Genomic DNA, 24,024 nt, shown 5'->3' on the forward strand with positions numbered 1-24,024 from the left:
GAGGTCTGAGCGCCGGTGACCCCGACCGGCCGGCCACAAGGGCCGCGCCGCACCGCACGCTGGGAGCTGTAGTGCGCGCCGTGGCCCCGCGTGCGGACTCGGGGCGCCTGCGCGAGGAGCCGGGACTACAACTCCCAGAGGCTCCCCGGGGCGCGCGCCAAGACTAGAAAGCGCCGCGGAGACGCTGTGCAGCGCCCTGCGGCGACGCTGTGCAGCGCCCTGCGGCGCGCGGGGAGGTGGGTTGGGGTAGTGCTTCGAAGGCCTGCGGACCCGCCGGGGTAGCTGCGATTGAGAGAGAAGACCACCGGGGGCGCTCAGTGGCGGTCTGTGCTAGGCGGACATACGGGTGTGGGTAACGCGGAGGATTCCGCGGGCGCCCTGGGCGACGGCGGGACCCTCTATCCTCGGCGCGCGGGGACGCCATGCCGCGATCCCGGAAGAGGCCGGCGGGGGCCGCGAGGCCAGGTGAGCCGCGCCCGGCTGCTCAGTGCCGCTCACCTTCCGCCCCTGCGCGTGGGGAAAGGCCCGAGTGGGTCGTTTTGAGGTCCGATGTCCCGAGCCGCCCACCAGGCTTATGCTCAGGGCCCCTCTGCTGCTTGCTCGTCCGAGCGGTAGCTGTTTGGAAAGCACGAAAAGTAGCTGGGACACGGGCTGACAGGCGCTGAGGCCGGTCGTTTACAGTTCCCGCTCCCCAGGGAGCCAGACGAGGAAGGAAAGGGTCACTGGGGCTGTGAGAGCAGGGGGGGGTTGGGGGGACGCCTTGAGAGGGAGGGGATTTGAGTCTAGCCGTAAAGAATGGGTAGGAACCCGTTGTGTTCACAAGGATGAGTGGCATTCTAGGAGCAGCAGCAAAGCAATGCACGACAGAGAAAGTTGCTTTTTCGAGACTGGGGAGGGTTCCGAGTTGCCCACAACACATTGTTAACAGCACACACGGTGTTTACAGTGTGCCGATCAAGTCCAGGGGGACCACCAGGACCCTAGGAAGGTTCCACGTGTTAGACGTCCATCATGATGGCATACGTAGGAGCTTGGACTTGGTTCAGAGGCTGCGTAGGATGGTCGTTTAGTGGATTCAGATAGACCAGCGTGGCAGGCCCTGATGTGTGATCTGGGACACATCTTACAGATGGCCAGAACACCTCATTGATTGTGTAGACTGAGTTACAGTGAGGGTGGTAACACATAGGGCGTAGGGTAAGAATTTAACAGCTGTTAGTTACAGGGCACCCACTCTGCTCCAGGCACATTTCCCTCACTCTGTACAATAAAGTCCAGTCTTGACCATGTCTGCAGAGTCCAAAGTGGCTGTTTTATCCAGCTTTTCTTGGCACCTTCAAGGAGTAGAAAGGAGGCAGGCCACAGAGCATACTGAGCAGGAAGGAAGAAGTCGAGGTGACCTAATAGCTAATATTATTGAGCATTTATGGTAACGCCAGACACTGCTTCAGCCCATTGTTTGTATTATCTTATTTAATCATCAAAGCAAGTCTGTGGAGTAGGTGCCTCGTTGGAGAGAACAGCCCCAGCAAAGGCAGAGGAGAGGGTGAGGAAAAGAAAACATTCACTGACTGCTTAATAGATGCCACGGGAGTTATCCTTATCCCACTGAATGGGTAACCCAGAAGATGTCCTGTAAGGTAGGCGTTCTGGTCCCATTTTTATAGATGAGGAACAAGTTCAGCAATGAAGCTGCCACTGTTAGTAACTGACAGCTCCAGAATTTGAGTCCAGCTCTGTCTCCAAAGCATGTGCTTTTCCTGCAACAGAACTTTCTCTCTCAACAAGCAAGAAAGTTCTCTTCTTTTTTCTTCTATTGCAGACAAGAAGGGGCCAGGCGGAAAACGTACCAAAACTGAGGACCCAGGGGAGGCATCAGCTAAGGTGGAGAACTCCAGCCTCCAGGAGACTTCAGCATCTAGAGACTGTGGGAAGAACCTAAGCAGCTACTGGCTGATGAAGTCAGAGCCAGAAAGCCGACTGGAGAAAGGGGTAGATGTGAAGGTGAGGTCCCGCACCTGTCTCCAGAGTGCACGGGGCACACCACAGGTTCCCATCACCCACTTCTTACCTTCGAAGGGTAGGAAAAGGTGATAAAGAATAGAATCAGCAGGATTTACTGCCATCCACTCTCTGTTTTGTGAATGTTCTACTTAGGGCAGGGGTTGGCAAACATTTTCTCTAAAGGGCCAGGTGGTGCTGTTGCAACTCTGCTGGCATCACAAGAAAGTGGCCATAGACAGATAGTGTGGCTGAGTTCCAATAAAACTGTCAGCAAAATCAGGCATGGGCTAGATTTGGCCTGAAGGCTATAGTTTTCCAACCCCTGATCTGGGCAACATTCAGTCTTACGTTGCCTTTCTCTTGCCACCTGCCACGCTCCTAGGTATCTCCCTGCCAATAGCTGGTACACAGGAGGCGAATGTAAATCAAATTTCATAGTAGCCTGGAGAAAATAAAATTAGAGATACTATAGAAGGCATATATAATAGTTTAATAAATGAAATACAGATAGTCAGCAATTACCAGATTATCCACTCATCTAATCCTCTCAATGAGCAAGGCTAACAAGGTAACACAAAGCTAACTTCTACTTGCGCAGTATGAGTGGCTCTGTGAAGAGCTTCCCAGTAAGCTCACATGCCATTCCAGCTGGCAACACCCTATAGGGGAAGGAACTTGTCTGCTTCCATATATTCTTACCGATTGGCCCAGGATTGTTTACTGAATGACCTTATTTCTTGCCCAGTTCAGCATTGAGGATCTCAGAGCACAGCCCAAGCAGACAGCATGCTGGGATGGTGTTCGCAACTACCAGGTAAGCGGGTTAGACAGGACCTCGAGACCCGGGAGGGGATAAAAGCCTGCTTCCTTCTGACTTATTCAGTAGCAAAATCTCTTGGCCAAGGTTGTTTTTTCCCAGAACCCAAACCTGAAAATATATTAACAAATGCCTTGATTTCTTTGACTGCACGCAGTTTTCAAATGGCCTGTGTTCCAGCCAGTGTCCTGATACAGCTCTGGGTAAAAGGCAAGAATTGAACTGCAGGGTGTGGGGGGAAGCTGCGAAAACCAAAATCTCATCAAATAAAAGCAGACTTGATTTCCAGGGCTAGTGTCTTCTAGCTGGTGGGAGGATAGTTCTTGTTTCTTCTCTGCTGGAACAGGCCCGGAACTTCCTGAGAGCCATGAAGCTGGAGGAAGAAGCCTTCTTCTACCACAGCAACTGCAGAGAGCCAGGCATTGCGGGGCTTATGAAGGTCGGTTGTACAGGCTTAGGTCTGAGTCCATCTCCCTTCATGCAGGTTAGGGAGACAGCGTAGGCAGGTAACCCTCCTCCCCATCCCTGCTGTCTCAGGGACATGTGACAGGACTGCAGCAAGGCAGGCCTTCATTTCAGGCCCCGCTGGCACAGACCTCTCCATTTCTGCACCTTGGTCTTTCACTCAAAAACAGGCCTGATGGTAGCTCTTCCAGGCCAGGAGTTACCAGGATAGAATTAACTGTCGGTGGAGAAACAGTGGCACCAATAATAACCTTTAATGTTTGGTTTTAGAACATACTTTTAAGATTTTTGTCAAAATAGGGTTGATTTCCTCTGCTTACCTTAGACTGTGTATTACTTCCAAATATTTGAGCCTTCAGTGGCTCAACAGCGAGACAGATGGGGTAAGAATATGTAGGGTAGGAAATGACAGTTGGACTTGGACTAAAGCCTGGCCATGGAGCTGACTGGACAGACAAATGATTGGAGACTCGGCTTTAATTTCAGATTGTGAAGGAGGCATACCCAGACCACACACAGTTTGAGAAAAACAATCCCCATTATGATCCATCCAGCAAAGAAGACAACCCCAAATGGTCCATGGTAAAGATACTACTATTCTTCCTATTTCACAAAAGAGAAAGGATGGACAGAGAGGGAGGAAGAAGGTCTGGGGTATCTTTAGACCAGGGCACAGAGCCCCGCTCAGTCCGATGAGGTTACCCTGCCTTTGGAGAGAAGGACAAACACCGGCAGCCAGGCCCACGGGACCTCCTGCAAGCAGCTAAAACACAGGAGGCAGAGTCCAGCTGGACGTGCCTTTCTGTCCCATACACTGTTGCCATGTAGGTGGACGTACAGTTTGTTCGGATGATGAAGCGTTTCATCCCACTGGCTGAGCTCAAAACCCACCACCAAGCGCACAGAGCCACTGGCGGTCCCTTAAAAAACATGGCTCTCTTCACCCGCCAGAGACTCTCAGTCCAGCCCCTGACCCGAGGTAAGAACGGCTCTCGCCTTTTGATCACATGCCAGAGTGACCGTGAATTCACATGTACTAGCTGGTGAACCCTAAGCACGGTGGTTAAGGTCTGAGTCTGTCTTCCCACCTGTAACTCCCACGAGGGAGGAGCCCCCTCGAGCTGCCCAGGGCAGCTGTGCTCGGCACCTGTCGAAACGCCCCTGAGGGTTCTGAGTGAACGACTACCTGCCTCGTGACTTGAGAAATGCCTGCCATGACTGCCCTGTTCAGGAGGAGACACAGACCTAATTCTTCCTCTTCTTCTTGCCCTTTTCGGCAGAGGAGTTTGATTTTATTTTGAGCCTGGAGGAAAAGGAACCGAGTTAATGGAGACACAGCTCTGCTGAAGTGGGCAAGATGTTGCCTGAAAGTCAAGCTTCCACAAGACAAAAGAAGGCGTGGGGAACATGCTGGTTGTGTTCACCTGGCGTTGTGTGTAGACGTCGGGTTTGGGTCCTTTTTAATAAAATGAATGTTTGAGTTGGAGGCGTTTCTTTAAAATCAGCATTGGGGGTAGAATACTCCACTGCACGTTTTTACATCCCCTCGGCCAGATGCAGGGCCCAGTCTGCTGACACCCACTAACATGGATTGTCTCTACACCAGCCTTCCTTAACCCACCCCTGAAGTATCTGGTCCCAGAGTGCGTAAAACCAGCAGTTTCAGGACAAGTTGCCAGACTGGAGTAAAACCAGAATTCCTTTCTCAGCCATGGGCTTGTCTAAAACAGGCAATAATAGAGTGGGTGTCATTGTTCACCAGGGGGCACAGACACCAGGAGGGCAGGTGTCGTGGGTCAGGGCGGGGCGTCTCCCCTTGTGTGTGGCAAGGCAGTAAGAAGAGACCACAGAGTCTGGTGGACCGTGGGCATGATGCCTCCAAGCCCAGGGGCTTGCTTTAATCAGGGAGACAGCTGAAACAGACTGCTTTGTTTAAAACAGCCATTGAAAAGACACACGTTGAGAAACTTGTAAACACCGCAGCTGCTCAACCCCAGGCCGCACTGCTTGGTTCAGTCCCTATGCTCTGCCAGGGTCCCAGGGATGGGCCTCCCCTTCCCCGACGCACAAAGAGGCAGAAAATGGGGCAGGGGAAAGAACAGAAGCTCCCGAGAGGACAGAAGCAAATTCTACCTCTAGTTCTCTCAGGAGACAGGCTTCAGGTGTCGGGAAGGTTGGGAAGTGAATCTGTGGTTGGCTGGAAGGCAGAGGGATCGGCGGGTACCTAGTAGTTAAGGGGCCAGCTGTCGTGGGATGTGCCAGAGCCCCAGCTCATGCTCCGGAGAAGGCGAGGGACACAGGAGCTGCCTCTCCCACGCTTAGGCCCCCAACCCTGATAATCCAGGGGCAGTCGCACAGGTGGTCCTGTCCCCACGGGGACTGTCCTTCACACCTGAACCCGGGGTCCAGCCTGGGGGAACCATTTTCCCTTGCTTGGTTCTTCTGCCCCCAGTCCACCTCGAGCGTCACCCCAAACGCCCTTCCCTCCCATCTCAGCTCTGATCCGTGAGCCCTGCCCAGTCCGAGGCCTACCGCTGCACCAATTTCCGAGGAAGAGACGGGTCCCCGTTTTCCACACTAACTGAAAGATGACACAAGAACCAACCCCTCTGCTTCCCAAATGACAGAGAACTCAGACCAACTATTGTACCTGCTGGCCATGGGGGTCTGCTTGGTCTTTCTAGAAGGGAAGAGAGGCCAACAGGAGACAGGAAGGACATCCACACCCTTAACAGGACAGGCGCGGTGCAGTGCAACAGCGGGAGACCCTCTCTAGCATGATGAGAGCGTCCACATACACAGAACACCAACGGTTCTAAGCTCTGGTCAGCCGGCTGGTGGGGAGGATGGCGGCTCAGGAGGCCCTCCCCTTCCCCCCAGCTCGCAGGGTGAGCACAAAGCTGCTACGTGTGAGAACAAGTGCCGGTTCCCAGGAGTGAGATGGGCAGCAGGGAGCCAAGAGGGTCCACTCCCGGGGAGGCGGAGAGAACGGGCCCTTCCCGGACCTCTCCTCGGGGGAAAGATGTCCTCGTTCAGGGCCCGGGGCTGAGGACCTCTGGCCCTCAGGGTTGCCCGCACCAGGCACAGCCGCCGAGGTCCACCCGGTTGCCATCCACGGGTGACACAGATGTCTTTGTGCCCAGGGACATCAGCCAAAGCCCCTACCACAAGCTCCCGTTCCATCCAGGACATGACTGACCAGAGTCCCTGGGAGGTGCCCGGTCCCAGCGGTGAGAGAAGAGCCAGAAGGAGGGTGGCTTGTGGAGGCTCCAAAGCACCACATCCGAGACTCCCAAGGAGGCAGCTTCCTGGTCTTGAACCCTCACCGCCAGTTAGAGCGGGGCGGGCGCCACACCCTCTGCCACTCGCTAAGGGACGGGGGAGGGGAGTGTGAGACAGGACCACCCGTGGGACGCACCCCCAGCCCCCAGCTCCTGTCCCGGGAAGCTCAGAGCCCGGCCGCGCTGTGCTCCTGCGGCCCAGGCAGCCCCGCAGCCGGCTCTCCCTGGGACGCTCCCTCTCCCTACGTTCCCATCAACCACAGCGTCCCAGAGACACTCCCTCCCAACCCCAACCCCTTAGGTTCTTCAGGAAAAAGAATTTACATCAAGAACATGATTTGTTTTCAGGTTGCGAGTAGCGGGTCAGCTGAGCATCTTGCTGCCCCGGCTGCTGGTGCCTGTGGGCCTGGAGCCGGGGTGGGAGCCCAGCAGCTTCCTGGCCCCAGGCCTACTGTCTGCTGCTGCCGTCGGACAGCTGGCCAGGGTTCCGCGCCTCCCCCAAGGGGGCCGTGCCCTCGAAGCGCTGCGAGGCGATGGCTGCCTGGTGGGACATGCTCTTCCGAACGATGTCACCCTTCCGCCACAGCACCACTTCCTGCAGGATGGGCAGGCGGGGGTGGGGGGGGCAGGCGACACGTGAGAGGGAGGCCTGGGGAGGGTCCCAGAGGCTCTGCCTTCTCCCGGGAATCTTAGGCAAAAGCCTCCGCTCATATCTCACCAATGACAGCAGCCGTCCACACCTCTGGGCCCCAGGTGCCTGCTGACGGTGTGGCCGGGAGGGCAGAGCAGCCGCAGGGGCTGGGCCCGAGAAAGCAGACTCTGGGCGTCAACTGGGAACCCCCGTCCTTGCTGTGGGGCTCGGGGTAAACTAAGTGGCACAGAGACTAACCAGCTCACCCCCCATCCCCATCCCGTCTGCTTGCCCTGGGCGGGGACGATGCCCTCTGATTTTGTCTGGGCGGCCGGGGCTCTGGGGGCTGCCAGCTCACCTGCTGCTTGAAGTAGCGCCGCTCCTCCTCATCAATCAGCACCAGGTTGAGGTAGTAGCGCACAGAGAACTTCTTGTTGATGTCCCGCATGGTGGGCGTGAGCTCGTAGCCCGCCAGGAAGAGGCGGATGGGGATGGACTCTCCTGCAAGGGCCGGGCGGGAGTCAGGGTGAGGGCAGGGGGCCCCACCTTACACCGCGGTGGAGGGGCTGCCTAAGGGGGGGGTTGGACACCCAGGCTAACGCTTCTGCCTTCGGGGAGGCGCCTGCTGCTGCCTGGTGAGTGTGAACAGCACAAGAATGCTAGGTAAGCATCTTCTGACTCATTTAGTGTGTATAGTTGTTGGGTTTAAGAGCCATTGTCAAACCCCAGCTAACCCACCATGTCACCCAGTAATTCTGATGCCACCTCCCTCCACCCCAATTAGCATAGCCCCCACCCCGTACGCCTCCCCTCTAAGTCGAGTTGGCAGGGTGTGGTGGTCTGGAAAATAGAAAAGCTTCTCTCTGGACCCAGTTCTCTCCACTGACCCGAGGTATGACTCTGAGTAAGTCTGGTGCTTTCCGTGGACTTTCATTTTCTCATGGGGAAAATTATGATATCAGGCTACATAATATTTTAGATCACTTCCAGCTCTAACACTGTGCCTCTCCTAAGATAAGTGGAACAAAATCAGGGCAGAATTCTGCTGAGAAAGTCCAAACCTACAGTGCAGCCTAAAGCCAAACACGAACGCTGTTTCACTTCGCGCTGTTCTGTGCTCGTCTCGGTGTCCTGTCAGTGCCACTGGGAGGGTGAGCTCAGCCCAGCTGCTCGGATGGGGAAACATGGAACAAGCAGGCAGGATGGCTCAGCCCTGCCCCGAGGACCCCGCTCGTGACGCCTGAGGGCCTGAGAAAGCTATGACACCCCTCCTTCCACGTGGAGCAGACTGGGAAAAAACTGAATGAAACCTCAGCAGCGCCAAGCACTGCTACGTGAAAACACTTCATCATCAGCTGCTGCAGAGCCAACAAAGAATGTACATGACTGCTCCTCCTAACAATCACACAACTTCCCACCCAGCTCTCAGCTCCCCTCATCCCAGAGGTCACGCCGGCACTGTGTGCAGCACTAGAAGTGTCGGTCAGAGTGTGTGGACTTAGCGAATGAATTCAGAGCATGACTCGTTTTACCTGAGCAGGAACTAAGTAACAGAAATGAGGATTCTGCTTTAATCTCTTGCCCATCCCCCCCGCAGCAAAGAAATTCAGAATGTCAATAGGAAAGTGTAAACAGAGTGTTCAAACTGTATCTGCTAAACTGGTGCTTTTCAAACGTCTTTTGATTTTTTTTAAGACATAACTCTTGAGATTTAAACTGCAGTACAAGCTCAGTCTATAAACGAGGTCCACTCGGACGTCTGCTGGGTGAAGGTGAGTGGGGCCTGAGCTCCACACCCCCAGCCTCCTTCTCCTCCTTCTCGGGACCCACAGTGCACAGTTAGAGATTAAGAAATTACGGGCTACCAGGCCCCCTAACTTTGACAGGATGATCCCTGAAGCCCCTCCAACACTGGGGCTGGGCCGAGGCCATGGGGCCGGAGCTCACCTCTCACGGGCGCGCCGTCCATGATCTCGTACTTGGCAATGGTGTCGTTCTCGTGGTACACATTGGGGCCCGTGCCTGTCGTTTCCCGCTTGATGATGTCTATCTCCATGTGCTTGATCTTGATCCTCACCAGCAGGAAGTAGATCTTCCCCACAATGACATCTTTCAAGTGGTACCTGCGGAGAGGAAGGTGAGAGGTGCGGCCCCCGCACGTGACAGGCCTCCTGGTTCCAGGAGAGGGCGCTGCCCCGCAGGGCGAGTCCCAACGACCTTCTACACTTGAACCTGCGTCACTTCCCCTCTGCTGTCCCGCCTGCACCTCAGAGCATGGTTCCGTCACCCTCTGCTCAGCGCTTTAACGAGTGCATGTGTTTTAGAGGCTCTGGTGTGAGAGGCTGACCCGCAAGTGTGGGGACCAGGTCCCAGCTCCTCCTCCCGCTTCCAGGAACTGGGCTTTTCCCCCGGGGCCAGCCGGCAGCAGGGCTGCTCTGTACCAGGTGTGGCCGCAGAAAGCAAACCTTCAACCTGAAGCTCAGGACGGGGGACCTGAGGATTCGAGCTCCCGGATCACAGGGGAGGAGCCCTAGGGAGTGCAAAGAAGACAGATGACGTGGTGGGATCCGAGGAGGGGCAGACGCGGGTGTGGACCCAGGTTCCCAACCTGCAGGCCTGGGGTCTCCCCACCACTTCACGCCACCTTTCTGCCTTCAGCCTGCCTGGGGAGATGGCGGACGCACAAGGACTGAGGAGAGCAGAACTCTGCTGCTTGCAGCGCGTTAGAAGGAATGCTCAGAGCACAGATTCTTTGGGCATTCAAACGTTTAAAGATTGAACGTTCCTTTGTTCTAAATGAAATCTTACACACAAGAAACACAAAGGAGCTGCGTGTGGTACCCGGGCCCCGCTCCTCCTTCAAGGCACCTTTCCACTGACCTGACCAAACCCCTCATTTTTCAGATGAGAAACCCTAGGTACAGAAGTCTTAGTACCTGCTAACCTGAGCCTAAGTCCTTAGTGGCAGAACGGGACGCTGTCCTAAGGTCCGGGCTCTTCCTGTCTGTTCAGACGGCCTGGCACTCACAGGGCAGCCTGCTCTGCAAGGGCAGGACCCGGTCCAGCCCGTCCAGCCTGTGACACGCCTGTCTCACGCTCACCTTGGTCTTGACTGCACTGCTGGCTGCGGCTGCTTGAGCGCCTTCGAGGTGGCACCCCCTTCACTAGGAGGCTGGGGCACTGGTGGGCAGGCACTTTGGGGGGCTCTGTCTCAGGAGGGCCCGTGAGACCCAAGACCATGAGGAGGAAGCGCAGGGCCCTGCTCCAGACTCGCCCTGCCTGTCCTGTAGGGGCCCATCGGGGCCACGCTCAGCACCAGGCCAGGCCAGGCCAGGCGGGAAACGGCCTTCCCTCCCCCTGTCCTGGGAAGCACGTGTGTTCCCAGCCCTTCACAGGAGAGCCGCTGCTCAGGCCTCCACCCTCCGAGCCTCTGGAGGCCAGCGGGTCTGGGGTGAGGCCTCCCCACGGGGAGAAGCCTCATTAGAGACTCGCTGGGGGGAGGGTTAGTTCTCTGTGAATAGAAGACACGTTTACTTTTGCATATCTGATTCTCGAACATTTTCAGGAATGTATCATATTAAAAAGAGAGCTGCTTGCGGTACATTTTTGAACTGTCAGCAAGTTTTGTGATTTACAAGCACTTATGTATTTGGATGTTGTAATAGCAGACACAGTTTAAAACATATATGGCCAGTTAAAATAAAATTACTTAAAGACCTTTATAAAAAGGCATCAGATATTCTTTGTTACAATTCATTTTAATTCAAGGAGGAAGCAGTCAACTTGGCTTTCCTCACTTTGGTTTCTAAAGACTCACTGTATACAGGATACGAATGATAATAGAATGGTATTCTGAGGTTAATCTCATCAGTAGAAGGAAACAGATGTACCTAGAATCCAAAACAAATACTTTAAAGTTAGTTTCGCTTGACTTTGAAAGACCTCATAGGATGTTTAACTGAAGTTTGCCCTCTTAAGTTAGTACAGTTCAGCTGCAGTGAGATGTAGCTCTTTCCTGACCCGTGACCTCGGCCGGCCTGCACACACATCCACCGTGTTATTTCTGTGGCCGCCCCCGCAGGTCACCACCAACCAGCCGGGCCCGACACTCACTTGGATTTGTTGTACTCAAACTCGATGTGCAGACAGTCCTCGATCCCAACCTCCATCTTGATGGAGGAGTTCAGCTCCGGGTACGTGCTCAGCGTGTGGACCACGATGTCCATCTCCTTGACAACATCGTTGAGGCGGCGGCTGATGGTAGCGCGAAGGAAATACCTGAGGGACGCAGACGTGCGGTGAAGGGCCACTCCCAGCCTCCGGAGCCCACCCCGCAGAGGACCCCTGGTAGAGGTCACCCCCTGGGGCTCTGACTGCTCTGAGAATTCACCGCTGGGTACCCCCTTCCCAGGAAAATGCACTGAGACACAAAATCCTGCAATTACAATTCCAGGGAGATCAAAGTCCTTTCCCCAACCCTCCTCTAAGCCTGAGCTCCGAGGTAAGAGGTGACGCCTCTCTCTGCACCTCAAGAGCAGCCTCGCTGCCACCTGCCAGGCACCGTGTACAGCTTCTATTTCTTCAACTAACTCCCGGCTCTTTGGGCACAGGGATCGCATACTCATGTTTGCATGCTGTTTATTTAACAATATTCGATCAAAGAGCATTTTTCAAGTCCCTCACAGTTAAACAACAGGAATAAGATAATGGAGAAATCAGGTCAGCGATGCATCGCGCACATTTATTGCCGGGCCTAGGACGGATAAGATGGAGTCTCACAGGGACTCATCGTCCCCTGGGGGAGATGGGCCAATCAACAGAAAAATTAGAACACATGGAAAGTGTCCATTCAAAGGCAGGAATCAAGTGCTGTGAGGAGAGAGGGGTGCCTTCAGGAGGAGCAGGCCTTAGAACTAAAGCAACAGAGGTGGGAGAGCCCCAGGTCTGAACAAGGATGGTCTCCGGCTAAGCCTAGGGTCCTGGGACACGTTAGAAAGAGGGAAAGACACAGCGCTGAAAGGCAGTGAGCCATGCCTGACCGCCAGCCAGCCCTTCATTGTGGCGCCCCCCGCCCACCTCGTCCCCTTGACTTAACTCTGCGCGGCCCTCTAACAAAGCTGGGACGGTAGGCCTTGGTGGGGACCTTGGTGGCCCTCCTCTGCAGCCTCACCACTCCCCGGCCACCCTCTCCTTCCTGCTCCCTCCACACAGCCCCAGACGTGGCTCCAGCCTGCCCTACGGCTCAGGCCCTCAAGCCCCCACGCCCTGTGGAGCGGGGCCTGGCAGCAGTGTAGAAGGGAAGGCTCCACAAAGCTTCCAGCTGCTCGAGCGCCTCCCCTGCGCCAGCAGTCTGGAGGCGCAGGGGACTCACCCCGGGCGCGTCTGCCACATAATTGCTCTGGAGAGGGACATGGGGATCTATACTTTTTAAAGCCCCCCCCCCCACAATGATTCTAACACAGGACCCTTGGTAGAGAACTACTGTCTGGCATCCTGATGCTTCAACTTCCCAACTTTCTCAACACATCCAATCTCTCTCCAGCTAAAGCTTCTTCCTGAGTTTATAAAAAGTCCCAAAGCCATCAATCCCCAGGACACTCCCCAGGGCCCACACTCCACCTTTCCTCAGAAACAGCTGTCCGGGGGTCCTGTTCTAACCCTGCAGCTTCGTCCCCAGGCCCTACGCCTCGCCCCAGCTTCCGTCTCTACCACCCAACAGGAGCTGCCCTCCCAAAGGGAGCACAGGGCTCACAGCTGCCAAGTCCAGGGGCTTTTTTTTTTGGCATCAGCTCTGCATTAGAGCGTAAAACACTCCCTTCTCATTCAAGCATCACCCCACTCCTCCTCCATCCCCAAGAGTCCCAGTAGGGTCCCCAAGAGTCCCAGTAGGTCCCGGGCTCTCCTCTCCCACAGCTCCCCTCCTGGAAAAACCTATCAGTTACCACCTCTGAGCAGGTGATTTCCGACAGTGCATTCCTCTGTCCTGAGCGACAGGCTTGCATTTCCAATTGTCTGTTCTGCCAGTGCTTCAAACTCCTCCCTGGAACTGGATGAATCGCCTCACAGGTCATCTCCTCCTCCTGATGGCCCTATGTCTGCATCTCCACTCAATGGTCAATTCTGCTGGCATCTATTAAATTCCTTGTTTTCTGCCTGTTCCCATGGCGTCCACTAAAGGAAAACTCAGGACCTCACACAAACCTTCCCACAGCCTTGACCCAACACTCCACCCACCCATCAAATATGACATAGTGACTTCAATCTTCTAACAGAACCACCGCCCTGCCTAAAAACAAAGGAAAAGGAGTCCAAAATAATCTTTTCATGTTTCCCCTCTGCCTGTAATAAGACACAAGCCCTTAATCTGGAACTTACATCTTCCATTAACTAATGTTCCCGATTTTACCTCCTTTCTCAGCATGAATCCGGAAGTCTTTGTCTAATTTAGACAGTAACACTTTTCTTTCATTGTGATAAAATAAAAAATACAGGGTGCAGAGCATGCACCCCAAAACATGCCACTCTGGCACAAGGGTTCTATTGAGTTGAAAGCAACAGGGAAACAGTGCACACAAGACAGACTCCGGGGCCCTCTCCACCAGGAGAGGCTGCGCAGCCTGGGAGCTGCTGGGGGTGCTGCCCACAGAGCGCTCCTCACCAAAGCAAGCCTCTCCCCGTGCTTCCCACAGCTCGAGCCGCAGGGCCCCTTCTCTGCCTCTTCACTTCTCTGTTAAGATGCTGCATAAGCCCAAGTTCAACTGCCCCTCAGTCACCGGGCAGAGCTCAGGTGGGAGCACAATGAACACGGGAATACACCTGCTTGCTTGCCTCTGGCCAATCCGTCTTCCATCCGTCCGATTTGCAGAGCCCCTGCCAATGAACCTGACATGGTGGAGGGAAAAGTTTTTTCCTCCCCTCCAATATATATAACACAATGTAACCATTTTTACGTGCACAGTTCAGTGGCATTAAGTACACTCAAGGTGCTGGGCAGTGGTCACCACTGTCCATCTCCACGTGTTCACCTTCCCCAACTGAAACTCTGCCCTATCAACCACTAACTCCCCAGCCCCTTTCCCCAGCCCCTGGCAACCACCATTCTACTTTCTACCTCTATGATTTTGACTATCTAACTGCTTACAAAAGTGGAATCAGTATTTGTCTCTTTGTATCTGGCTTATGTCACTGAGAACAATGTTCTCAAGGCTCATCCATGCCGTAGCAGGTGTCGGGATCTCCCCCTTTTCAAGGCTGAATACTATTCCACTGTGTGGATACACATGTTGTTCATCCACGCATCTACTCATAGACACTTGGGTTGTATCCACTTTTTGGCTATTGTGAATAATGCTGCTACAAATGTGAGTATACATAAATCTGTTTGAGTCCTTGCTTTCACTTCTTTGAGATTATACACAGAAGTGGAATTGATGAATCATATGGTAATTCTATTTTGAAGAAGCACCATACTGTTCTCAACACCTTTCTTTCTGACATAAGAACATTTATGAGAAGTCCACTGCAAAACATCAAATTCAATAGCAATAGGCCCCAAGCCCAGCTTAAGTGATGACTAGATACTCCTCACTGTTGCTGCCCTTCTGAGTGCAGTCACGCAACGCTGCTGAAGTGGGGCAGCACCCGTGCTTAGACCTCTCTGCACAGGCTGGAAAGGAGAGCCTGCAGCCCCTCTTCTGACGGGAGAGGGGAGAGCTTGCAGTAGCCCACACCATGCCACATGCAGGCCTCAGGTGACACCCAAGACCTGGAGCCAGGCATGCAGAGTGACATCACATACCCCGGAGGCCATGGAATCAGTCTCCCCCTGCAGAGTTTCCAAGACTGGAACAAGGAAAACAATCCCATGTACTTAAAAGGTGTGTATTAATGTTTTAAAACTTGTCCTACTGTGTTACGTTTTACTCCCTCATTGTCCCAAAACATGGAGAGGACGGGTCTAGGATTAGAACCCAAATCTATGACCCGCTTCTCAAGTGACAGAGCTCAGGACTCCGCCACCATCTTGTGCAGAGCTGGACGAGGATCAGTGGCCCTGAGGCCCAGCCAGGGGTGTGTGAAAGCCGAGTATCCAACTTTCGGGAACTTTCAGAATAAGCTGTTAATCACAACATTTAAAATTAAATTACAGACACCTGCACTCGAATTCTATTAAGAACAAAGGTAATATCCTAGCTATTCTGGTGTGTCACAGTCCTCTCTGCTCCTGGGCCGGGGGTGGTGGTGGTGGCGTCTGGTGCCTGTGCAGCAGTGTGCTGTCGAGGGGCAGGTGCGTACCTCTCAACTCTGCACTCAGGGGCGCTGGGTCAGTGGCTCGAAAGTGGCCACGGTGGGGATACCGACACTCCAGAAACGGACAGACAAGCCAGGAGCACTCCTCCTGGAGGGAGGCCCACTGCACAACCCCCCCCCCCCGCAGTACACCTTCTCTACAGCCACACAGAGCCTCAGAAACGGGACACAGTCAGGGTCCGTCCACACGGGGCACCCTGGGGGCGCCACTTACCGCAGCTTCACGTTCTGCCCAGTGTAGGACTCATAGGGCTTCTCCACGTGGGTGAACTCAAAGTCGAAGGCCTGTGACTGGGTGACCTCTCCGGGCCGGGCCAGGTCCTTCACCAGGGACACGAACTCGTGGTGGTTCCCGCGGTCGTAGTAGAGTTCTGCAGGGAGAGCATTGACCACTTCTACCAGACCCTGAGCTATGTGGCCCGGCGAGGGGGCTCCCAGCTACAGGAGCCTCCCGCCAACACACAGAGCCTCCAGTCTGGTTTATGGCTCCCTCGCTTCCTGCCCTGCCCCTGCACTGCAGCCCAGAACCCTGGGTGCCCTCTCCCGCCCCTTCCAAACACCCTGCGTAGAGACCCTGTCCCTGGAGCACAGCCAGAACCCGACATACTCCTGGCTCCAGGGCACCGGGCAGCACCCGTGAGGGACACAGCAGGGGGACCGCGATCAAAACGCCACATTTCCTAAAACACATTCAAAACTACTTCTAACTTTGGAAAGCATACTCATAGTTATTCGGTCACATCACCCTCATAACCACCTTGTGAGATAGCTAGAACAGCCCTATCACCCATTTAACCGACAAGGAAACTGAGGCACAGTGGGGTCGGTGACTGGCCTAGGGTCCCAGGTCTCCCGCTGGACCGCGTCTACTTCTAGGACCTGGCAAAATGGGGGTAGCGACATAACGCACTCCAGGTGTTGTGAGCACGGGATGAGGCGATGCAGGTAAAGGACTTGGAGTGGTACTTAAGAGACGGCAAATGCTCCGGAAGTATTAGCTGCCTTTGCCCTTCAGAGAGGAGTCCATGCGGCCGACGGGACAGAGGGGCTGTAACAATGCCCCACGTCTAAGTTCAGGGTCCCCAGACTTCTGTGAACATCAGAATCACCGGGGGCTGTGTTAACACACAGACGGCTGGGCCCCACCCCTAGTGTTTTTGATTCCGGGGGTCTGGGGTGGGGCCTGAAAATGGACATTGTTAACAGACTACCAGAGATGCTTCCTGCTGGTCCAGGGACCACAGTCTGAGGAGCACTGCTCTTCACCCATCCTCCTCTGGAAACAGTTCTGCTGTTTATTATGAGTCATGCCACCTATTTGTCCTAGGTTATATATGCCTGTTTGTACTCTGCTATGTGTTAACTTTTGCTCCAGGCGTGGTCGTTAGAGATAAGGCCTATGTCCCCAGCTTCCTGGCACCCCCAGTCCCTGGCTGTGCAGCAGGGACACTTAATACCGACTGTGACCCTGTGTGGCCACGTTACAGTCAAGGGACCACCCGTGGGCACCCTGCAGCAGGACAGGCAGCAGGCAGTGTACTCTCGTCGCTTCTGCTGTTGGCTGCCTGGGGAGAGACAGGGCCACAGGGAGGCGTGCCTGGGACAACCGCCCGCCAGGCCTGGCCCGCCTCTCTGGAGCACAGTGCTCCAGCTCTCTCAGAGCATCCGGGGCTAGGGAGGACCCCAGACAGCAAAGGTCTGAGCCCCCCAGGATCAAAGCCTTCTTGGGCTCAAGAAACCAGAGCTCTTGCCTCCCAGAGCCAACACAGTGTCCAGGCCTGCCATGGGGATGCTCGGGAGGGGAACGTGATTCCAGGGGTGCTTTCGGCCTTGCTGCCCTATCCGCTGACCCGGACAGCGCCACCCCCAGAGCCTCTTCTCCCCAGGCAGCGAGGCATCGGAAAGCGCAGTGGGCTCCTAAGGTGTGTCCAGCTCGAGAGGAAGCAGCAGTGCGGTCAGTCCCCAGCCAGCGCTGCTGCTTCTGTATGCACACCCAGTGCACCCTGTGAGCACAGTTTGTGCTCATTTCCTACCTAGTTACGCTTGGATCCACCTTACGTTACAAACAATCCACCTTCTCTTCCAAACACCAAGTGGAATCAAGCAGCAGGCAGCGCTCTGGGTAGGGAGTGATGACCCACAAAGCCGCCAAAGGGGGAGGGCAGTTCAAACCTTCCGGGCAGGGGGTGCTGGGGAAAGGCGAACAGCCATCCCTCGTTTTGAAATCCAACAACTGTGCCCCCAACCAAGGTAAGGAAGTGCAGTGACCAGGTAGGAACAGAGCCAGTGGCCAGCCTGTGACAAAGGCCCGTCCACTCACTCTTGCTGGTCCTTTGCTACTGGAGTCTCTGTTGATGGGCACTGACCCCTTAACTGGGGAAAGTGGTGCCTCCGTTCCCAAGCACTGGATTCTGCCATAGTTTCAGGGGACAGAAGCAGGCAGAACAAAGCCCCAGCGTCTGTGAACTTTAAGTGGGAAATCCCGGAGTCAAGAGAAAGATGGGAAGAGAAGGATGGAAAAACACACAAATGTGCTGACACAGCCTCAGAGGCAACATGAGAAACAAACCAGAGAAGGATCCACAGTGTTCACAGAGCACTCAGATCGCTGGCACCAGGGGTCCCAGCAGAGAAGCTGGGCTGGGACCCCCCGGGGGGACAGGGCCTTCCTGCCTGGCGGCATGTCCTCCCAGGGCTTCCCCGCCTCCCCCCAGACATCGTTAAAGAGTGGCCAGTGCATAATCTGAGTGGGGCTTGACTGGGCTTTTTAATGCATACTTTATAAGCCATTTGCAAGGCTTCTGGAAACATTGTGGGGCAAAGGGGCAGAAATAGCAGCCATACTTCACTGCGTGCCAGAAAGTCTGGTTTCCTCTTGCATAAATTAAAACAGAAAACCCAAGACTGTTCTAGCAGGAGGTCTGCCCTAAAGAGACTGTCAACTGCCTCTTTCTTCCCAAGTTACCCCGAGTTCTCCCCAGCCTCCAAAGCCCACAGGGACCAGCCATTTCAAGCCAGAAGGAGGAACTGACCGGTTCTTTCTTAAGGTAACTTCCCAGTCTCCATCCAACAGGAGGAAATGACTTCTGTAGTCAGGATGTTTTCACCGAAACTTGCCACCAATGGCTGAGGAGTGAATTTGTCACTTTGGAAGGAAAGTGAGCCAGCTCTGCCCCACGGGGTCATCCCGTGAAAGGCGCCCTGAGACTCGCTGCTGGGCTAGGCTTCACGCTAGTCTTGGAAGAAACCTAAGCCAACCAGGGCAAAAACACCTCTTTCAAACAGCCTGCTCTTCCCAGCTGCTGTCTGCTGACTGGCCACCTGGTCAAGATTCACGCTCGCCACGTCCACTTGGACCTCCTGGGCCTGGTAAGCCTGCGGGAGCAGTAACGTCTCTGGGCTGCCCGTGTCCAGCCAGCTGCCGCTCTGCTCCAGGCCCTGCAGCAGACTGTGAGTAGGTGAGAATCAGTGTGCCTCTCCCTTGGCACTCATGGCTTCATGAATTAAAATACAGAAGGCCTCCAGGGTCTTACCAGCACAGGCTCGACTGGGGCTGATGGGTTTAGATTCACCCAGTGGCATTATTTTAAAAAACTTAAAAAAAAAAAAAAATCCAGAAGTTCTCTCTCTGGCTTTGGAGTGCAGGGGTATTCAGGTCCTCCCTCCTCTGCAAGTGTGACTGTCGAATTACCTTTGGTTTATTTAACCCCATCCATCTGCAAGGTGGCCTGACACCCTCCACGAGTGTTCCCCCAATGATTCCACCTAAAAAATGGTCTCTCCATCTTCTAATTACAGAACTTCCCTCAATACTCCTTACGTGCCACACTGTGTTCTTCTAAAAACATGGGCCATCGAGTGACATGGGGGGTGCCCTCACCACACATTTGCTGGTGTTGTTGGAACACAGACCAAACCGCTGGGAAGTGCACAGTAGACACAGGAAGAATCCCAACATGGCTCAAAAACTTCAGGAGGAGGACAGAAAAATGCACACAACAGGTGGATGAATCAGGGGCAACACCTGAGCTGTCGGTGCAGAACTGAATGGGGGCCTGACAACTCTTAACTCCTTATGTTAAGGGAGAAATCACAAGGCCTCTAGAATAACGGTGGAAGAAGGGCTTCAGTCAGCCAGGGGAGGTCAGGGAAAGCTTTCTGACGGGTGTCATGCCTGCTGGGCTTTAAGAATGAGTGAGAGCTTGGGTGGAAGGCCATTCTTTGCAGAAGGATGTTTACATACAAAGGGAAGAGGCCAAGACCCCTCTAAAAGGAACATGATACTTTGAGGAAAGCACACGTGGCAGGAGTGAAGGGTCGCAGAGACTCGGCCGGAGAAAGGCAGAGGCAGCTTGGGAAAGAGCTGGATGACTTCTCCCCTTCAACCGGCAGGGAGTCAACAAGAAGAATTTTAAGGAGGTGACTGACCATGTCAGCACTGACGTTTAGAAAGTCCACTCTTACAAAAGATGAACTGAAAGAAAAGGCAAACAAAGGCAGGAAGGCCAGTCAGGCTGCTACACACAGAAGCATCAAAGTTAGCAGCATCGAGAGCGGAGAGGAAGCACAGACTCGAGATACCCTAGAGTATCTGGGTACTGGGTACTGGAGAGGACCCAAACTGAGATGCCAGTTGGACGTGTAGGAGGGGGAGGGAGGGGCCTCGAGGACTCCCGGATTTCTGAGGCTGAATGGACCCAGGTGACAGGCCAGAGTGGAGAAAACAGGAGAAGCAGCAGGGCTGGGGCTGGAGCAGGAAGAGAAAAAGGTTTCTGGTTTGGATGTGTCTTTGAGGGACCTGAGGGGTATCCAGCTGGGGACTCTAGCAGACGGTTAGAAACCCAAGCATGAAACTCAGGGGAGAGTTCCAGTGAGGACAAAGGATTGGGAGTCATCGGAGTCTAAGAGGACACTGCAATGAGGGGTGTGGATGAGGTTGCCAGAGTAGCTGACAGTGTGAGAAGGGCCAGCAGACAGAAGGGCCCCCCTTCCTGCCCACCTCCCAAACCAAGACCGAGACAGGAGCTTTTCTGAGCAGGGGCTGGGCCGCTGTGAGGAATGGGGTCTGAAGAGGACCGATGCAACGATCACCAGACAGCTGTCTCTGCCTGGACTCCGGGGAGACCCTTCCACAGGTTTTCCCTCGGGCGAGTGCGCCTGCTGGGAGAACACACCGGGCAGGAAGTGCAGGGAGGCTGGCCTGGTGTGAAGAGTCCCGTGGGCTGTCGGCAGAGGAATCAGGGCTGACGTTTTAAAGGTCCGGCCCCTGGAAACTTCTGGATGGATCCAGCTTAACAGGGGTTATGAGTATTTGCGATGAGTGCCAAACCCTGCACTTCATGTACATTGATGATCTCTAGTAGTCCTCACGAGACCCTTGCAAAGTCCGTACCTTATAAATGGAGCCTTATCTAACCTAAGTAACCCTCTGCTTGACCCTCAATCATGCACCAGGCTGTCCTTCTACAGAAGGACACATACACTTTCTTTTTTTTTTGTGGTACGCGGGCCTCTCACTGCTGCGGCCTCTCCCGTTGCGGAGCACAGGCTCCGGACGCGCAGGCTCAGCGGCCATGGCTCACGGGCCCAGCCGCTCTGCGGCATGTGGAATCTTCCCGGACCGGGGCATGAACCCGCGTCCCCTGCATCGGCAGGCGGACTCTCAACCACAGCGCCACCAGGGAAGCCCCATGGACACATACACTTTCATCAGCAGGAAAAAGAAATTAATCATAAGGATAGGAATGTTAAATACATAAATCACTTCATTTTCAAGCTGTGGAACTCTTCCCAGAAACTCTTCCCAGGAAGCAGGGAAGGAACAAAAGAAAGAAGGAAAAAAGAAGCAAATCCAAGAGACTATGGTTTGTAAGAAGAAAAGTTCTGAGTGAAACCGACGAGGAAGGTGTCCAGAGCACAGTGACATCGCCGTTCTTACCGCCGTCCAGCTGTAGGACCATCCTGTGCGTCATCCGTACAGCCAGACCTTAGAGCCCGACCGAAGTTCCACCCACTTCATCCAGCATCAAGAAAGCAACGAAGGAGAAAACCACACGACCACAACCATGGGGAACTTACTCACCAGCCTCGCTCCAGTGCCCTGAGGTCAGTTCACAGAGCCTCTCAGGTACAGGAGACAAATACACCACACTCCGCACAAAGCCTGGTCCCTACACATCTCAACAAGGTGATTCTGTTATTATCCTTGTCTTACATGTGAGAAAGCTGAGGCTCAGAGAGGGGTACAGCTTCCCCAAAGCCAAGGGTGGACTCAGCCCAGAGTGCTCAGGGGCCCAGGGAGAGTTATCAATGGAAGCAACAAAAGGTTCTTAGAAATCTGAGCAGGGCTGCTGTCCTGGGATGCCAGGAGACAGACAAGAAGGCAGGGCAGGGACGGCACCTTGTCAACTCCCTTTCATTCAGACTGCAAGGAGGCCTTGCCAGTGTCCCCCCTGAACAGCTCATTTCACAACTGCTGGGGCACAGGGGGGCAGGGGACACTCTGGTTACCTTTCATGTATTGGTGAGGTGTCACCCCCTGGAATGATGGTACAGACACTGGCTAGACATGCCTGTCTGCACTCGCATTGCAGAACCAAAGAATCCAGCAATAACCTTAAAGCTACGACGTAAAAATACTAATTCTAAGTAGGCAAGGACTTCTCCACTTCTTACATCTTACGCCTAGCACAGAATGCTGTGGGTTCATCCTGTCTACCCAGTGGCTCTTTGCTAGGAGTGAGTTTACCTTACACGGATATAAGACATTCCTGTGGTTCTAGTATCTGGCGGGTAGAGGCCGAGGAGGCTGTTAAACACTCACCCACAACAAAGAATGATCAGGCCCACAATGTCGACAGCACTGCTGTTGAGAAACCCTATCCAAGCTGGAAGCAAGAGAGCAGAGGGTCTGAAACTCACTCTTCAGCTCCCTTTCAGGCCACTCGTATTCTGGGTTTAAAGTAACAACAAACAGGTTCCTATAGGATCAGCCAGCCTTCAACCTGATTTCCTTTTCTCAAACACCAGAAGCCAATACTCCAGGCTGAGCACTGGGCTGCAGAGGCAGGCCGCACGGCCTTTTCCCAAGGCTTCAGTATTTCCTGCCTCTGTAAAAGGGGAGCAAGATTCTGTGCAGGGCTCTCAGGGAATGACAGTGAGCATTCAACGAGCTTTCACAGGAAATCCCCCCCCCAACAGGGCCAGATGTGCAGAGCCTGGTATGGGGTATGAATTCTCTGCCAGAGGTCTTTTCAGGCCACATGGGTATTTACTGTGAATCTACCCCTGAACGAATGACAATGACAATTTATTTCAGAAGCACCTGCGAGTTTTAATAAACACAGAGTCCAAAGAGAACTGGAAACAACCCCGTGCTGACTGGCAGCTCTCAGATATTCGGTACAGCTACTGCCTTTTATTGTCTAGTTGTAACTGCTAACACTCATGTTGGAAGAGTGTTAGAGCCTTGAGAAATTGTGACCACTTAATTTGGGTCTTAGAAGCATCATTTCTTTAAGAAGATGAGTCTGCTGAAGGCTAGGTTCTAATCAAGAAGTCTAAGGGACGCCGGCTGGCTGGACAGAGGGCTGACGCTGGAGCCCGCGGGGCTGCTTTCTCAAACAGCTCCCGGTGAAGGTGGGATGTGAGAGGCAGGCGGGACACAGGTACTAGAAAGGGGTGGACTGGCCGCGGGACTCGGTGGCCACGACCTGCGGGCGGGCCCAGCAGCACCGAAGGCCGGGCAGGAAAAAGGAGCCCGGACCCCGGGTGGGCAACAAGGCTGCGCGGCCTGAGGCGGCGAAAGGGGATACGGAGTCGAAGTAATGGGGGCGGGGGTTAGGAAGCAAGGGTTAGGGAGCAGGGTCAAAGGTCGGGGGTCGTGTCAGGGACCAGGGGTTAGTGAGCGGGAGTGGGGGGGGTCAGAGGCGAGGTCAGGGGTCAAGGATCAGGGGTCGGGTCAGGGTTGGGGTGGAGGACAGGGTCGGGGACCGGGGCACGGGGGCGGGGGCAAGGAGCGGGACCGGGTGGGGTGGATCCTGCACTCACCAATCTGCCCGATGAACTCGACCTTGATGCCCTGGTGCTCCAGCCGCTTGTTGGGGTTCTTGAGCGCCAGGCTCACCTTCCCGGACACCGTCTCCCCGTCGTAGAATAGGAAGTACTTGTCCTTTTTCCCATCCTCCGTCTTGTGCTCGGCCCGCTTCCTGCTGTCCGCATCGTTCAGCAGGATGTCCACATCCACGCTCTGCCCGAAGCCGAAGAAGCTCATGTCCCCGCCGGGCCGGCCGGGCCTGGGAAGGCCGGAGGGCTGGACGCGGCGCCGACGCCCGCGCTCGCCGGGCCGGCGCGATTCCGGGGGCAGCGCAGAGCAGGCGCGAGGCACCCGCCCGCCGGTGCTTGCGGCGCCGACCAGCCAGCCAGCCGCCCGGCCCGGGAGCAGCGCCCGCCGCTTCCGCCGCTCAGCCGGACGCGCCGGACTCGCCGCGCGCATGCGCACGCCCCCGCCTCTCCTG

At 54.7% G+C, this 24,024-nt stretch overlaps 2 protein-coding genes across 3 annotated transcripts; one reads left to right on the forward strand and one right to left on the reverse strand.

Moving 5' to 3' along the window:
* Window positions 1–229: 229 nt before the first annotated feature.
* THYN1 (thymocyte nuclear protein 1) lies at window positions 230–6,783 on the forward strand. 2 transcript variants are annotated; one of them, XM_082845107.1, is made up of 7 exons: window positions 230–465; window positions 1,823–2,004; window positions 2,750–2,818; window positions 3,168–3,260; window positions 3,773–3,868; window positions 4,115–4,265; window positions 4,567–6,783. In XM_082845107.1, exons 1-7 carry the CDS (start codon window positions 423–425, stop codon window positions 4,611–4,613), a joined length of 681 nt encoding a protein of 226 aa, XP_082701233.1. In that variant the 5' UTR covers window positions 230–422; the 3' UTR covers window positions 4,614–6,783. The 2 variants fall into 2 exon arrangements, with proteins under 2 accessions (XP_082701233.1, XP_082701232.1); XM_082845106.1 differs by lacking the exon at window positions 4,567–6,783 and having other exon boundaries at window positions 4,115–4,556.
* Window positions 6,784–6,876: 93 nt separating this feature from the next.
* On the reverse strand, window positions 6,877–23,958 carry VPS26B (VPS26 retromer complex component B). The gene is made up of 6 exons (XM_082845105.1): window positions 23,558–23,958; window positions 15,723–15,879; window positions 11,312–11,476; window positions 9,146–9,321; window positions 7,557–7,699; window positions 6,877–7,162 (listed from the first exon to the last, which is right to left on the reverse strand). The coding sequence occupies exons 1-6, from the start codon at window positions 23,778–23,780 to the stop codon at window positions 7,016–7,018; spliced, it is 1,011 nt and encodes a 336-aa protein (XP_082701231.1). The 5' UTR covers window positions 23,781–23,958; the 3' UTR covers window positions 6,877–7,015.
* Window positions 23,959–24,024: the final 66 nt, after the last annotated feature.

The sequence above is a fragment of the Leucopleurus acutus genome (assembly GCF_964270905.1).
Source record: "Leucopleurus acutus genome assembly, chromosome: 8".
Classification (NCBI taxonomy): domain Eukaryota; kingdom Metazoa; phylum Chordata; class Mammalia; order Artiodactyla; family Delphinidae; genus Leucopleurus; species Leucopleurus acutus.